General features: G+C 37.8%; 1 protein-coding gene across 1 annotated transcript; it reads left to right on the top strand.

The window, feature by feature from the left end:
• Positions 1-7,171: 7,171 nt before the first annotated feature.
• On the top strand, positions 7,172-11,455 carry LOC127432824 (m7GpppX diphosphatase-like). Its single transcript, XM_051684261.1, has 5 exons — positions 7,172-7,320; positions 9,085-9,288; positions 9,476-9,633; positions 9,777-9,883; positions 9,973-11,455. Exons 2-5 carry the CDS (start codon positions 9,180-9,182, stop codon positions 9,989-9,991), a joined length of 393 nt encoding a protein of 130 aa, XP_051540221.1. The 5' UTR covers positions 7,172-7,320; positions 9,085-9,179; the 3' UTR covers positions 9,992-11,455.
• Positions 11,456-14,031: the final 2,576 nt, after the last annotated feature.

The raw sequence follows: 14,031 nt of genomic DNA, 5'->3' as shown, positions 1-14,031 counted from the left end.
ACAAGTCTCCTCGAGTCAGGAAACAGGCAACAGCATGCCGGGCCAGGTGATGGATCCAGCCCTCCTGCCATAACTGTGTCATTATGGCATCAATAAAAGGGAACCCTGTGCGAGCCTGAATACACATTTGTCTTTAGGGTTTGCTCAATAATTCTGTGACATAAAAATTATGTATAAAAAAGTACAAGAAAAGCTTTTTCAAGGACTCATTTAACCATGACTCATTTAACCTCCCTCCATGCAGCCAGGTGCTCGGGATTATTGTCCCAGTCCACCTGCACACAGTGAGGATTACCCTCCATTTTGTTGAAGTTTGGGATCCCCACAGCAGTGGTGAAGAAAAACTCTCTCCACAGCAGCTGTCCATGCAATGACACTGGAGGTGCAGAATGCTTCTTCTGCAAGAGATACCACACTTTCAGTACAACACCTGGATCACTAAAGTAAAGAAATTGTCATTTTTACTGCACAAAATGTATCCAGTGTTTAGGATTGTCTGATGTACCCCTCTGTACACGTCGGAGTTGGGGGATGTCCGGGGTTGCACACCCACCCCTGCTATTTATCAAGATAACAAACAAAATTGTTTGTCACCAGAAAACAGTTGCAACATAATGTACCACCTCATATCTTGATATATTTCAAGTTTAGCCATCCATCTGCTCTCTTATATAATTATGTTGGAGTAGTTCACCCAAAAATGAAAATTCTCTCATCATTTTCTCACCCGCATGCCATCCCAGATAAGTGACTTTCTTTCTTCTGCAGAACACAAAGATTTTTAAAAGAATATCTCAACTCTGTAGGTCCATACAATGCAAGTGAATGGTGAATGGTGACTACGGGTGGGCGTGAGAGTCTATCAGGCTTCCCGTTTGTGCTCCACAGACAGGAGAGTGCAGAGCGGGATCACTCGCACTGTATATCACTGCACAAACTTCAAAACGTGACTCATTTGAATTCTACTGAGTTTTTACCTGAAAGCGCTATGGAGAAAGTCAAACATCTCAAACCGCGAGAGAGCCTGACATAAATTTTCCCGTTTGCCCGATTTGTTTCTTGAGGGCACTGGGAATCGGCTGTTTGCATATGAAGCGACTGAGACATGTAAACTACCAGTCACGGTTCATTTTGTTGTTACGTGCCATCGTGTTACTACAATAACAGACCGCTGTGCAACACAGTGTCATTTAAACGGTCCGCATATCAGAGCCGTGGCAGACGCGTTTGAGCTTATAATGTTAAAGTGCTCTCCTGTTTCATTTTCCCTCTCTCTCCTTCTTTTATCCAGCTCTAGGAAGACTCCAGGTTGTTCCAAATTTCTTCCATTTAAGAATTATGTTGGCCACTGTGCTCTTGGGAACCTTCAGTGCAGCCGAAATTTTTTTGTATCCTTCTCCCAAGATCTGTGCCTCGTAGGGTTGCTCCGATACCACAATTTTGGCTTCGGTACGACACTAGCCCTGGTACCTCGGACTTGATTAAATGAACTGCATAAAGTCTTACAGATACAAATTATGCGTTTTCCGTTTACATTTTTCTGGATTCCATGTTAAATGTTTTAATGAAATGTTCTGATCAAATGGTGTTTAATCAAATTGATACATACAGTTTTAATAAAATAATAATAATAATAAAAAAAAATTATATATATTTCAGCTTTATTGCCAAGTATGCTTACACACAGCTTCCAGTGTACAACAATACAAAAACAATACAAAAACAGCAGTAAGACATAGATAATAATAAAAAATAAAAAATAGTTATACACATACGTACATACACAGATACACACATACATACACACATGCACATACGTAGTGCAATCTAATACAAATCTGTTATCTGTTATGTACAGTGCAAATGTTTGTTTTTTTTCCTTCCCCAGAGGAATGAAATGGCAGAAGTTGGATGTGTTGGATAAATATAAAATAGACTAAACTGTGTATTGCACATAGTTATTGCTCAATGGGGCAATTTAACTGTTCATGAGATGGATAGCCTGAGGGAAAAACTGTTCCTGTGCCTGACGGTTCTGGTGCTCAGAGCTCTGAAGTGTTGGCCAGAAGGCAACAGTTCAGAAAGGTAGTGGGCAGGGTGAGTGGGGACCAGAGTGATTTTCCCAGCCTTTTTCCTCACTCTGGAAGTGTATAGTTCTTGAAGGGGGGGCAGGGGGTAACCAATAATCCTCTCAGCAGTCCGAATTGTCCTTTGTAGTCTTCTGATGTCTGATTTCGTAGCTGAACCAAACCAGACAGTTATTGAAGTGCAGAAGAGAGACTCAGTGACCGCTGAGTAGAACTGTATCAGCAGTGCCTGTGGCAGGTTGAACTTCCTCAGCTGGTGAAGGAAGTACAACCTCTGCTGGGCCTTTTTCACAATGGAGTCAGTGTGTGTCTCCCACTTCAGGTCCTGTGAGATGGTAGTGCCCAGGAACCTGAATGACTCCACTGCTGCCACAGTGCTGTTTAGAATGGTGAGGGGGGTCAGTGTTGGGGTGTTCCTCCTAAAGTCCACAATCATCTCCACCGTTTTGAGTGTGTTCAGCTCAAGGTTGTTTTGACTGCACCAGACAGCCAGCTGTTCAACCTCCCTTCTGTATGCAGACGCATCGTCATCTCGGATGAGGCCGATGACAGTGGTGTCGTCTGCAAACTTCAGGAGCTTGACAGAGGGGTCCTTGGTGATGCAGTCATTGGTGTAGAGCAGGGGTGTCAAACTCAGTTCCTGGAGGGCTGCAGCCCTGCAGAGTTTAGTTCCAGCCCTGCTCCAAAATGCCTCCTTGTAATCTTCAAGCACTCCTGAAGAGCTTGATTAGCTGCTTCAGGTGTGTTTAATTAGGGTTGGAGCTAAACTCTGCTGGACTGTGGCCCTCCAGGAACAGAGTTTGACACCCCTGATGTAGAGGGAGAAGAGTAGTGGGGAGAGCACACATCCCTGGGGGGCACAAGTGCTGATTGTACAGGTGCTGGAAGTGAGTTTCCCATGTCTCACAAGCTGCTGCCTGTCCGTCAGAAAGCTGGTCATCCACTGACAGATAGACATGGGAACAGAGAGTTGGTGTAATTTATTCTGGAGTATAGCTGGGATGATGGTGTTGAAAGCCGAACTAAATTCCACAAAAAGGATCCTTGCATATGTCCCTGGTCTGTCCAGATGTTGCAGGATATGATGCAATCCCATGTTGACTGCATCATCCAAAGACCTGTTTGCATAATTAGCAAATTGAAGGGGATCTAGAAAGGGTCCAGTGATGTTCTTGAGGTGGGCCAACACCAGTCTCTCAGATGATTTCATGACCACAGATGTCAGGGCGACAGGTCTGTAGTCATTAAGTCCTGTGATTTTTGGTTTCTTTGAGACAGGAATAATGACTGAGTGTTTGAAGCAGCATGGGACTTCACACTGCTCCAGTGATCTATTGAAGATCTGAGTGAAGATGGGGCCCAGCTAGTTAGCACAGGATCGAAGACACGCTGGTGAGACGCCATCTGGGCCTGAAGCTTTCCTCGTCTTTTGTTTCCGAAAGACGCAGCTCACATCATCTTCACAGATCTTAAGTGCAGGTTGAGTAGCAGGAGGTGGGAGGAGGGGGGGTTGCAGGAGGTGTTGGTGTTTGTGTGAAGTGAAGGTCAGAGGGGGTGTGGGGTGTGAGATTGTGCCTTTCAAATCTACAGTATAACACATTCAGGTTGTCAGCCAGTTGTTGGTCCACCACAGAGTTGGTGGTAGGAGTCCTGTAAATTGTGAGTTGTTTCATGCCACTGATGCAGGGTTGTTAGCTGAAAACTTGTTTTTCTTGTTTAGCTTCTCAGAGTATCTTCTTTTAGCCACTCTGATATCCTTGTTCAGTGTGTTCCTGGCCTGATTGTACAAGACTTTATCCCCAATCCTGTAAGCATCCTCTTTGGCCTGACGAAGCTGCCTGAGCTCTGCTTTAAACCATGGTTTGTCGTTGTTGAACTTTAAGTAAGACAGAAACTGATATATGATGTAACAGTATCTGTGAGCTCATCCAGGTCTGTGGCTGCAGCCTCAAAAACACTCCAATCTGTGCAATCGAAGCAGGCTTGTAGTTCCCGCTCTGCTTCATTGGTCCATCTCTTTACAGTCCTTATTACTGGCTTGGTTGATTTTAATTTCTGCCTGTAGCTTGGAAGAAGATGAACCAGACAGTGATCAGAGAGTCCCAAAGCTGCTCTAGGGACAGAGCAATATGCATCCTTTATTTTTGTGTAGCAATGATCCAGTATGCTCCTGTCTCTGGTGGGGCATGTAATGTGCTGTTTGTATTTGGGCATTTCACATTTGAGATTTGCTTTGTTAAAATCCGCAAGATTAATAATAGCTGAGTCCGGGTATTGTTGTTCCGTGTCTGTGATTTGATCAGCCAGCTGTTGCAGTGCGACATTCAAACATGCGTTTGGTGCGATATACACACTCACCAGAATAAACGAGGAAAACTCTCGCGGCGAGTAGAAAGGCTTACAGTTAATAAAGAGTGCTTCCAAATTAGAACAGCACATCCTCTTTAACATCTGTACACTGCCTCTCGTTTTCCCCGTTAACTCCGCGATGCGATCCGCTCTGAACAGCTGGAAGCCCGGCAGATGTAACGCGCTGTCCGGAATGGCTTCACTCAGCCAGGTTTCTGTGAAGCACAAGGCAGCACATATATATATATATATATATATATATATATATATATATATATATATATATATTTTACAAAAAATTGCAATTTTATTTTTGGTAAAATAAAATGCTGCACAACAGTATTAATGAAAACATTAACGAAAAAAATCTGATTACCTGTGGCACAAGGCTGCTTGCGTTTGTGATATTGCTTACAGATAATAATAATAACAATAATAATAATGCAACCATTTAATACTACATAATTGTTATTATGAGTATTATTGCTACTTTTTGAATATAAATTTTTATACAGTAGTTATATTTTTCTGCTTCAATTTCACGCATCCATTTGAATATAGCTTTCATGTTAGCGGGACTTTTTGACAGACATCTGAGTTCTTCCTGTTTTATACGGGTTAGTTATATGAAGCTTCCCATTAATGCAGGGATACTCCTGTTGCGACTCTCGAGCTAAAATCTCCGAGCTGCACCCAAGGAGTTCATTTAAGTGTTAACAGCCGTTTATACTCTAAACACACTACATGAAAATTAAGCACCAGCAGTGTGCGTTGCGTTTGTGTGAGTGTGTGTGCATGCGTGCGCCCGTGTGTGTGAATCATATGACAGAGCAGAGTGGCACCTCTAGTTCATTCTGTAGCATGCAGCACATGTAACTGTATATTATTTAATTAAATTACATCCTTCTGCTCTTTAATGATCACACTTGGCCATATCCAGAGGTTTTTTTATTTTATTTTCAAATGGTCATTGATTTCATCTCAAATTTGTCACATCTCATTTCATTTTGTTAATGACAGCATACTGTAATATGGTACCAAAATTAGTGACAAGATGATATTGTACCATTTTTATTTTTTGGTATCACGATACTTCGTTAGTACCGGTAAACCGTGCAACCCTAGTGCCTCCACACAATCCTGTCTCTGAGTTCTGCAGGCAGTTCCTTTGACCTCATGGCTTGGTTTTTGCTCTGATATGCATTTTCAGCTGTGAGATCTTATATAGGCAGGTGTGTGCCTTTCTAAATCATGTCCCATCAATTGAATTTGCCACAGGTGGACTCCAATCAAAGTGTAGAAAAATCTCAAAGATGATCCAGAGAAATGGGAAGGACCTGAGCTAAATTTCAAGTGTCATAGCAAAGGGTCTGAATACTTTTGTCAATGTGATATTTCAGTTTTTTCTTTTTAATAAATTTGCAAAGTTATCAAAAATCTGGTTTTTGTTTTGTCAGTATTGTTATAGAGTGTAGATCAATCTGAAATAATAATAATAATTTAAAGCATTTTAGCATAAGGCTGCAGCATAAAATGTGAAAAAATTAAGTTATAAATATACAATGCAATGTATGTATACAGCTATTTATAGGCTGTTTATCCGTAAACCTATTTGATCATGTACTGTATTAAATGTAATGCAACAAATAATGTAAAGCAACAAGCAAATCTTATTTTTGTATATATTGTTGTGCATAACAGTTTGTACATTGTATATAGTCAATTTGCTGTAGTGGAACACAATGTGTAAAGCAACAAACATGTGATGTAAAATGCAGACATAAAAACTAAACCAGTAATAAAATATGAATACAACACATTGCGAGTATAATCACAGAAAATGATGGTAGTGTTTGTATGTATTATTTTTGTTTACGAGTCTATTAATTATATTCATTTGTTTTGAAGCTTTAAAAATTAAACTTTAAATTTATACGGCTTAGTTAATTAATAAATTGACTGATTCTGATTTTTCTGATATGGCTTTGTCAGTTAATAAATGTACTTACGATGAGATGTATTTCCAAACATCCACTGATAAAAAGACTGCTTACATGAGGTTCGTTCTGTGTTTTGTATTACGCTGTCTACAAAGGTTTTGTAAAATCTGTTTTACAATCGTTGCAAAACGTGTAATTCAGACGCACGTGTCGATGCTGTCCAATCACGCTTCGTTTCAACATACGCACGCCTTTCACGCTGTTGTCATGTGGTACCTGTTACTTTTATCTGCGCTGGTAGAATGGACCAATCACAGACGTTTGTGATTACTGAATGAGGCATAACTTTCATAATTGTGGAAGATTTCCATATGCTTGTTCCGATGAAAATTTGGCAAATAAAATATTTAAATTATTATACTTTTAAGTTGCTGTAGTACAAATGTCTGCAGTACGACAAAAGACGGCCTGAGATTTGAACGTCACTCAATTGCTGACTCGGCTTTGGAGCCGCCATGCGCCTCCTAGAAGAATGATATTAGACTGCGTTCCAATGGCAAAGATACATTTCCAATTAAAATTAATTAAAAAGTGAATTGCTTTTGCACCACACACTTTCAGCCCTCCGAAACTCTCACAAACTCAGTGGAAGTCTTCGAAGGGAATAGGTCATAGGGACGGTGACTTCTGAATGGGACGCATCCCAAAGATCAAAACAATCGCAAGACGTTTTGAATTGTGATTGGTTGATTTCCGGAGGGCGCATCATGGCGGAGCGCGAAAATGACAGCGCTGCAAAAAGACTCAAAACTCATGAGCCCGTCAATACTGATCAAAAACACCAATGATGAGTACAGAGACACTGATAAGATCTCATCCGATAGTCCGGTATCGGGTTTCGAAGTCACCCTGCGCGGGAAAATAATATTTTAATTCATGGGAAGGTGCGTTTGCACGAGAGATCAGACATTATTATTATTATTATTATTATTATTATTATTATTATTATGTCACTGGGTTTGGGTGTATAAGTTCCGAAAACGCAGATCGGGCAATTATTAATAGAATATTCCAGGTTCAATAATTTATTTATTTATTTATTTATTCTTTTTATTGCTTGAGTGAAAATACAAAGAAGCCACAGTAAACGTAAAACTTAATACATTCCGTCAAAACTAAATAGCAGCACAAACAAAAAATAATAAACAGCATAATAAACAGAGGTAAATAGCCAAAGATTAACAGAAAATAAATAAATAAATAAATAAAAAAAATTAGACCAAAAGAATATTGTACAAGGGGGTTAATCATTAAAGTATATCTCCAAAATTTTACGCAATTTAAGGGCTTTTTTATTATGCATATATTTCAAGGATTTGAGGAAGGTTCAATACAACTTAAGCTCAATCGACAGCATTTGTGGCATAATGTTGATTACCACATGACTTGTCCTTTTTTTTTTCAAAAAGAAAAGAAAAGAACAAGCAAATATCGCGGTTACAGTGATGCACTTACAATGGAAGTGAATGGGGCCAGATTTCGAAAGGCTTATGCAGAAATGCGAAGCTTAAATTTTTATAAAAGCACTTGCATGAATTCTTCTGTTAAAACTCATGTATTATCTGAGCTGTAAAGTTGTTTAAATAGTAATTTTAGCTGTGTTTATTTTATTTTATTTATTAATTATTATTATTAGTGTTTTTTGGAGTGTAAGGGTTTACAACATTACGTTGTTATGGCAACAAAGAGTCATAAAATTGGATATAACTTGTTAGGAAAAAGGTTAGAAAGCAATTTTATCTAACTAAAATTATGTCAACATGCATATTGTTTACATCTTGTGGCTATACTTTGAAACAGTGAGTATTTTAACAGATTTTTACAGATTGGCCCCATTCACTTCCATTGTAAATTGTATTTTATTTTATATATATATATAGAGAGAGAGAGAGAGAGAGAGAGAGAGAGAGAGAGTTGTGTGCATAAGTCTTAGGCACTTGTGAAAAATGTTGTATAGTTAAAATATTTTCAAAAGTAATGCCATAAATAGTTTTGATTGATCAATTAACGTTGTACAAAGTGCAGTAAACATAAAAAAAAGCTAAATTAATATTTTGTGTGACCACCCTTGTCATCAAAACAGCACCAATTCTCCTAGGTACACCTGGACACAGTTTTTATTGGTTGTTGGCAGATAGGATGTTCCAAGCTTCTTGGAGAATTCGCCACAGTTCTTCTATCTATTTAGGCTCTCTCAATTCCTTCTGTCTCTTCATGTAAAACCAGACTGACATGATGTTCAGTGGGGGGCTTTGTGGGGCCCATGCCATCTGCTGCAGGGCTCCCTGTTCTTCTGTTCTATTCTATTTGCAAAAGATATGTTTGGGAATCTAAAATCGATATTTTTTTATTAACACAGTAAAGCAGAAGGTAAAAATAACCTTCTAAAGACAAATGTTTTTGTGAAACATCTTATGTGCCCAAGACTTTTGCACAGTACTGTGTATATATATATATAATTTTTTTTTTTTTTGTGGTAATCAACATTATGCCACAAATGCTGTCGGTTGACCTTAACTTGTACTGAATCCGGAATATTCCTTATAGAATTAGTATTTTGGAAAGTTTGATAAAGCACAATACTTTGCCATGGCACCTCTTTCTGAGTGTACACAATGGGGAATTTCACACATGTGCTCTTTTTTAAGTGAAGGACCAGGATGCTGTTGTGATTCTGGAGAAAACTCCCATCAGACCGGACACACTACCTGAGCTGCTGAAGAGAAGTACCTTGAATTTGGATATGAGAAATGATGTGTACAGCACATATCAGCTACAGGCTCCAGCTCAACTGAATGGTTGCTCTGTTAATTTTTGTATCTGTTATAGCAGTGGAGCCCAACCCGACCCAGGTTGGTGTTTCTAACTTATTTCAGTATGTTCATGTACAGTATTTTCCATTGCATATATTTGTAATTTGTTATGTTTGCAATACACTCAGTATTTTGCACTGTCTCTTGTTTAATTACTATATGAAATAAACCACAATATGTGTCTGTTTTCCATTATGGATCAGTGTTGTACATCTATCATTCAAAGTGTTCAAAACAGAAATCAAGACAACAGTTGTGTGCCCTGCAGCAGAGAAGCATAAAAAGAAATATTTGCGTCAGGAGATTTGTCTGGTTGAAGAATCCGGGGAGTATTATCGAAACATCACCCTGCCGTACATCAGCGGTCAGAGCTTCAGTGTGCAGGTGAGAGTGTACCAACTGGTGTACTTGAATTTAAGTATTCTAATCTTTTCATCCTAACCTGAAAATATATAGAAATTAGAGGTGTTGCACTGTACATTTTGTGCTTTATTACCAAAGTTGTTTTTCGTATTTTGATTTTGCAGTGGGTGCACATCTTGGGCAAGAACGCTGAAGCCGATCGGATTGTTTTTGAAGATCCAGACCCCAATGCTGGCTTTGTCTTATTACCGGATTTCAAGTGGGACCAAAAGTAGGTGAAAAAATAAAATTAAAAAATTAAGAATTTAATGGTGAATAAAAGACAAGTCAAAAATATTGAGATTTATCTCTCCTATCTAGCTCGAAGACTTATACTTGATTGCGGTTGTCTACCGGAGGGACATTAAAAGTTTGAGGGATCTTACATCAGAGCACCTGACATTACTGTAAAATATCCACAGCAAAGGAGAGGTGAGCTGTACTGAGTTACAGATAATTTGTCAAATTGCATTAAGAATATAGAAGGAACTTTTGGTCTGCACATAAAAATAATGATGCAATTGCTCTTTTGTCCAGCAGATGTCACTGTTGATCTGAGGATTTAGACAGAAAGGGACACCCTATTTTCTCCTTGTCCACTGTTTACCTTGTTTTTTTGAGAGCATGTGCACAAAAATAAATGACACCAGTCTGAGCCATGGAGTAGCAGTTAGTACTAGGGATGCAAACTGTTCACCTTATAGCTAGTCATCTTTTCTGAAGCTAATTTGGCAAATTTTTGGGGTATATTTTTCAATATTTTCCTTATTAAAATCACTTAAGAGGGTTACTTTAAGCTTAAACACTTAAAAAAGCTTTAAATACAACAAACAAATTAACTGAAAATATACGTCTGAAACACCTTCTATGACTTTCTAACTTTTGTCACCTCTCATGAGTTTGCATCCCTGTAGTTCTTTAGACGTGTTGTTGAAGTTGTGGTGCTCATTTGGGAAGTACAGGTTCAATGCCAGCTGCAATACATCCTGATTACGACAAAAGCCTCAAAAATACAAGAATAAAAATACCGACATAAGGAAAAATGACAAAATATGTTTTTTCCAGGTACATTTGTGAAGTTTAGCATGGCTGCATTTAAATCAAATTCAGATCTTATCTGTATCAACAAGACACCATTAAGCAGGAGTACAGCGTTCCTCCCAGCAAACTGTGCGTATATCTGCACTATCAGCCCTCATACTATCACCTCCATGTTCATTTCACCTCGCTGGACTACGAAGCTCCAGGCTGTGGGGTGGAAAGAGCCCACCTGCTTTCAGATGTCATCCAGAACTTACAGGCAGATTCCAGTTACTATCACAACCGCTGCCTGACTTTCCCTCTGCGAGCCGATGACGGTCTGCTCCTCAGATTCAAAGATGCCGGAAAGCTCTAGAGACCAGTGATCTCTGAGGGCCTGACCACTTTTTGTATTTTTGAGTTAACTTTGTTAAACCATTTTTTAAATTTTTTTTTTAAGATTTTCTTGTTGTATTGTGTCAGTGTGTACAGTGTACAGGTTTCCTATTGAAATTTCTATCATCTTTTGGAACCGATCCTAATGAAATCAAGTACGAGTCTGAAATGAAACAATTAAGATTTACTGCATGAATAATTTCTGACTGGAGTCCTGTTGAATATTGTGTTTGTATTAGAATAAGCCATTGCTGCAGTACAGATAGCTTTTAATGATGGCCTAAACAGCATTTTATCCTGTTGTAAACCTCATAGTCCTAGTGGGAGCAATGTGTTAGCAAAGATCTTGGTGTTTTGTTGTTTTAGTTTACTGTAATCCTACGAGAAAATCCCCATTAAACTCCTTTGCAATTTATAACTGATTGCAAATTAGAATTTGGGTTGTTTTTAGTTTTTATATGTAAATTTGATGTAAACTGAATAAATGATTGGATTATAATGTCATTTGCATTTTATTTTAAAGTATTGCTTATTAAAGAAATGTTTTGTAATTACTGTCTGTTTCGTGCTGCAGTCGATCCTTTGGACAAAACCTATAATCTATAAGTGGAATATGCACCGGTCGGTGGTGGAAATTCAATTTAAAGCACAACTGGGGCCAGTGGGGCCTCATTCTTTGAGCTTTTAGGGCTTCTTCGAAGAGATTTGGCTGTGACTGACAGAACAGCAGGCCTGAGTGAAATTACAGCCCAATTGCTTTTTGTTATCTTAAAATGAAACAAAGGAAACCAACTGATTTCACGTTATTAATCCAAGACGGCCAGAAACATGAACGTTAAAATAAGAGAAATAGGGGCTGAAATGATTAGTCGACGTTATTGACAGCATCGACAATAATTGTTTTTACATAACATGAGATCACATTAAACTCTAATGTTGACGCGCGAGAGGAGCACAGCAGCTCACGACTGAGAGGAAGAATTACACAACTCACAGTCCAGATGCAGTTTAAACTTTCCAAACAGCTTCAGGTGATGTAGATCGCAAAGTATGAAGGAATTATAATGCAAAAATACCAAATAAGTAAATACAGAAGCACTCTCGTGGAATAAGTGGAACTGGAGCTCATTAAAGGAAACACTCTGGCGTAACATCTTAAATGCAGTTATATTTAATGCCTTATAGCTTTATTAAAGTTCAAATAATACGAAAGCAGGTCATGTAAATAATTACAAACTCCAAAACTGGCATTTCTCTGTGCGGTCAGTGCTTCTTCTATGAGTTGCGTGAAGTGTCCTGGTCTAAGGGAAAGAGATTGAAACTGCACCCGGCTGATGCACATTCTGTAGCGGGGATGCTCGTCCCTCGGGCGTGCGCGCTTGCTGCAGCTAGATTATAACATGATGGCTCGCGACTTATTGAATTGTAATATATGTCACTGTGCATTTCTTATTGTGAAGAAAATTGCCAATACGCAGCTTTATTAATAAGAGAGAGTGTTTGTTTTAGAGTTAAAGATGGATTGAAGTGAACAGAAAGGTGAGAGAGGGTACCTTTGCCCCATTATACGCTGAAACAAAATACGTTTTTGATTTGTTTTTGTTTTGGCTTGTTTTCCAATATAAATATCTTAAACTCCTTTAAAACAACATACATTTTCTTTTGCAACTATACTGCAGAAGAATAAATTGTTATCCGAGAATGTTGAATATAATATTAAAAATTCAAATTTTTTAAAATACCTAAAAATCCTTTAAAAAAAGATGCATTCACCTGAGAAGCAGCATATAAGATATTTAGACTTGCTTTTAGAAAATAGATCACGAATATAAGTATAATTTGTTTTTACTGCACTCGCAGAAGTATAACCAAGTGAAAAAATACACTTATATGCAAAATACACTTATAATTGTCTCTTAAAGCAAGTCTAAATATCTTATATGTTGCTTTTCAAGTGCATGTGTCTTGTTTTAAGGATTTTGAGACCATTTTAAATGGAAAACAAGACAAAAACTCTTAATAACAATAGGATTTTTTATAGTACATTTCTTTACTGAATTAAACTTAATAAAAAGTATTTTTTTCCCTTTAATTCAGTGAATGTCATTTAGAGATATTTTTAAAAGATGATTTTTTCCTCCATTGTAAGCATGTTTAATACAACCTTTTAAGTCGAGGCACAAGCTGAATAATCGGTTAAGAGCAAATGATTAATTGTTGCAATAATCACTGAATAGTCGAATAATCGTTCTATAATCGTTAGATTAATCGATTAACAAAATAAACGTTAGTTGCAAGCCTAGTTAGAAACAAAACAGTATTGCATTTGCTTTCTAAAAATTCTGCCATTGCATTTCAGCATTTAGCATTTTCTTAATTAACGTAATTCTTTGGCTCACTGTAAATCCAGGGCTAGATAGGTAAAAAAAAAAAAAAAAAAAGGCAAAAACTCCTCAGCAGGAAAAATGCTTAAAGATTGACTGTTCAAAGTTTGTCTATGTGCTGCTTGTTTACGTGGTTTAACATTAGCTTTAAAAGATTTCGCTGGTGTACGTTGTATAATAAAAGTGTTACAATGCCATCTATTCACAGGGAATCACAAAACAAGATATGTTTTAGAAATTCTAGAATGATTTCTGTTGGTATATCAGCTCAAATAGTTAATAATCCACTTTTTAAAGGGATAGCTCATCTAAAAAATGAAAATTCTCTCATCATTTACTCACTCTCATGCCATTCCAGATATGTTTGACTTTCTTTCTTCTGCTGAACACAAACAAAGATTTTTAGAAGAATATCTGAGCTCACAATGTAAGTGAATGGTGACCAAAACATTGAAGCTCCAAAAGCACGTAAAACAGCAAAAAAAAAATAAAAAATAAAATAAAATAAAATAATAATAATCCATACGACTCTAGTGTTTAAATCTATATGTTCAGAAGCTATATTATAGGTGTGGTGAGA

Source organism: Myxocyprinus asiaticus, chromosome 42 (assembly GCF_019703515.2).
Source record: "Myxocyprinus asiaticus isolate MX2 ecotype Aquarium Trade chromosome 42, UBuf_Myxa_2, whole genome shotgun sequence".
NCBI classification, from domain to species: Eukaryota; Metazoa; Chordata; class Actinopteri; order Cypriniformes; family Catostomidae; genus Myxocyprinus; species Myxocyprinus asiaticus.
The sequence above is the reverse complement of the archived record's forward strand: the minus strand, read 5'-3'. Positions and strand labels throughout refer to the sequence as shown.

What these genes read in the sequence shown, in the direction of transcription:
- LOC127432824 (XM_051684261.1), top strand. Translation starts at nt 9,180, where the DNA reads ATGAGAAATGATGTGTACAGCACATATCAGCTACAGGCTCCAGCTCAA. An exon ending in TGGAGCCCAACCCGACCCAG is followed by an intron (nt 9,289 to 9,475) that starts GTTGGTGTTTCT and finishes TATCATTCAAAG; the next exon opens with TGTTCAAAACAGAAATCAAG. An exon ending in GTCAGAGCTTCAGTGTGCAG is followed by an intron (nt 9,634 to 9,776) that starts GTGAGAGTGTAC and finishes TTGATTTTGCAG; the next exon opens with TGGGTGCACATCTTGGGCAA.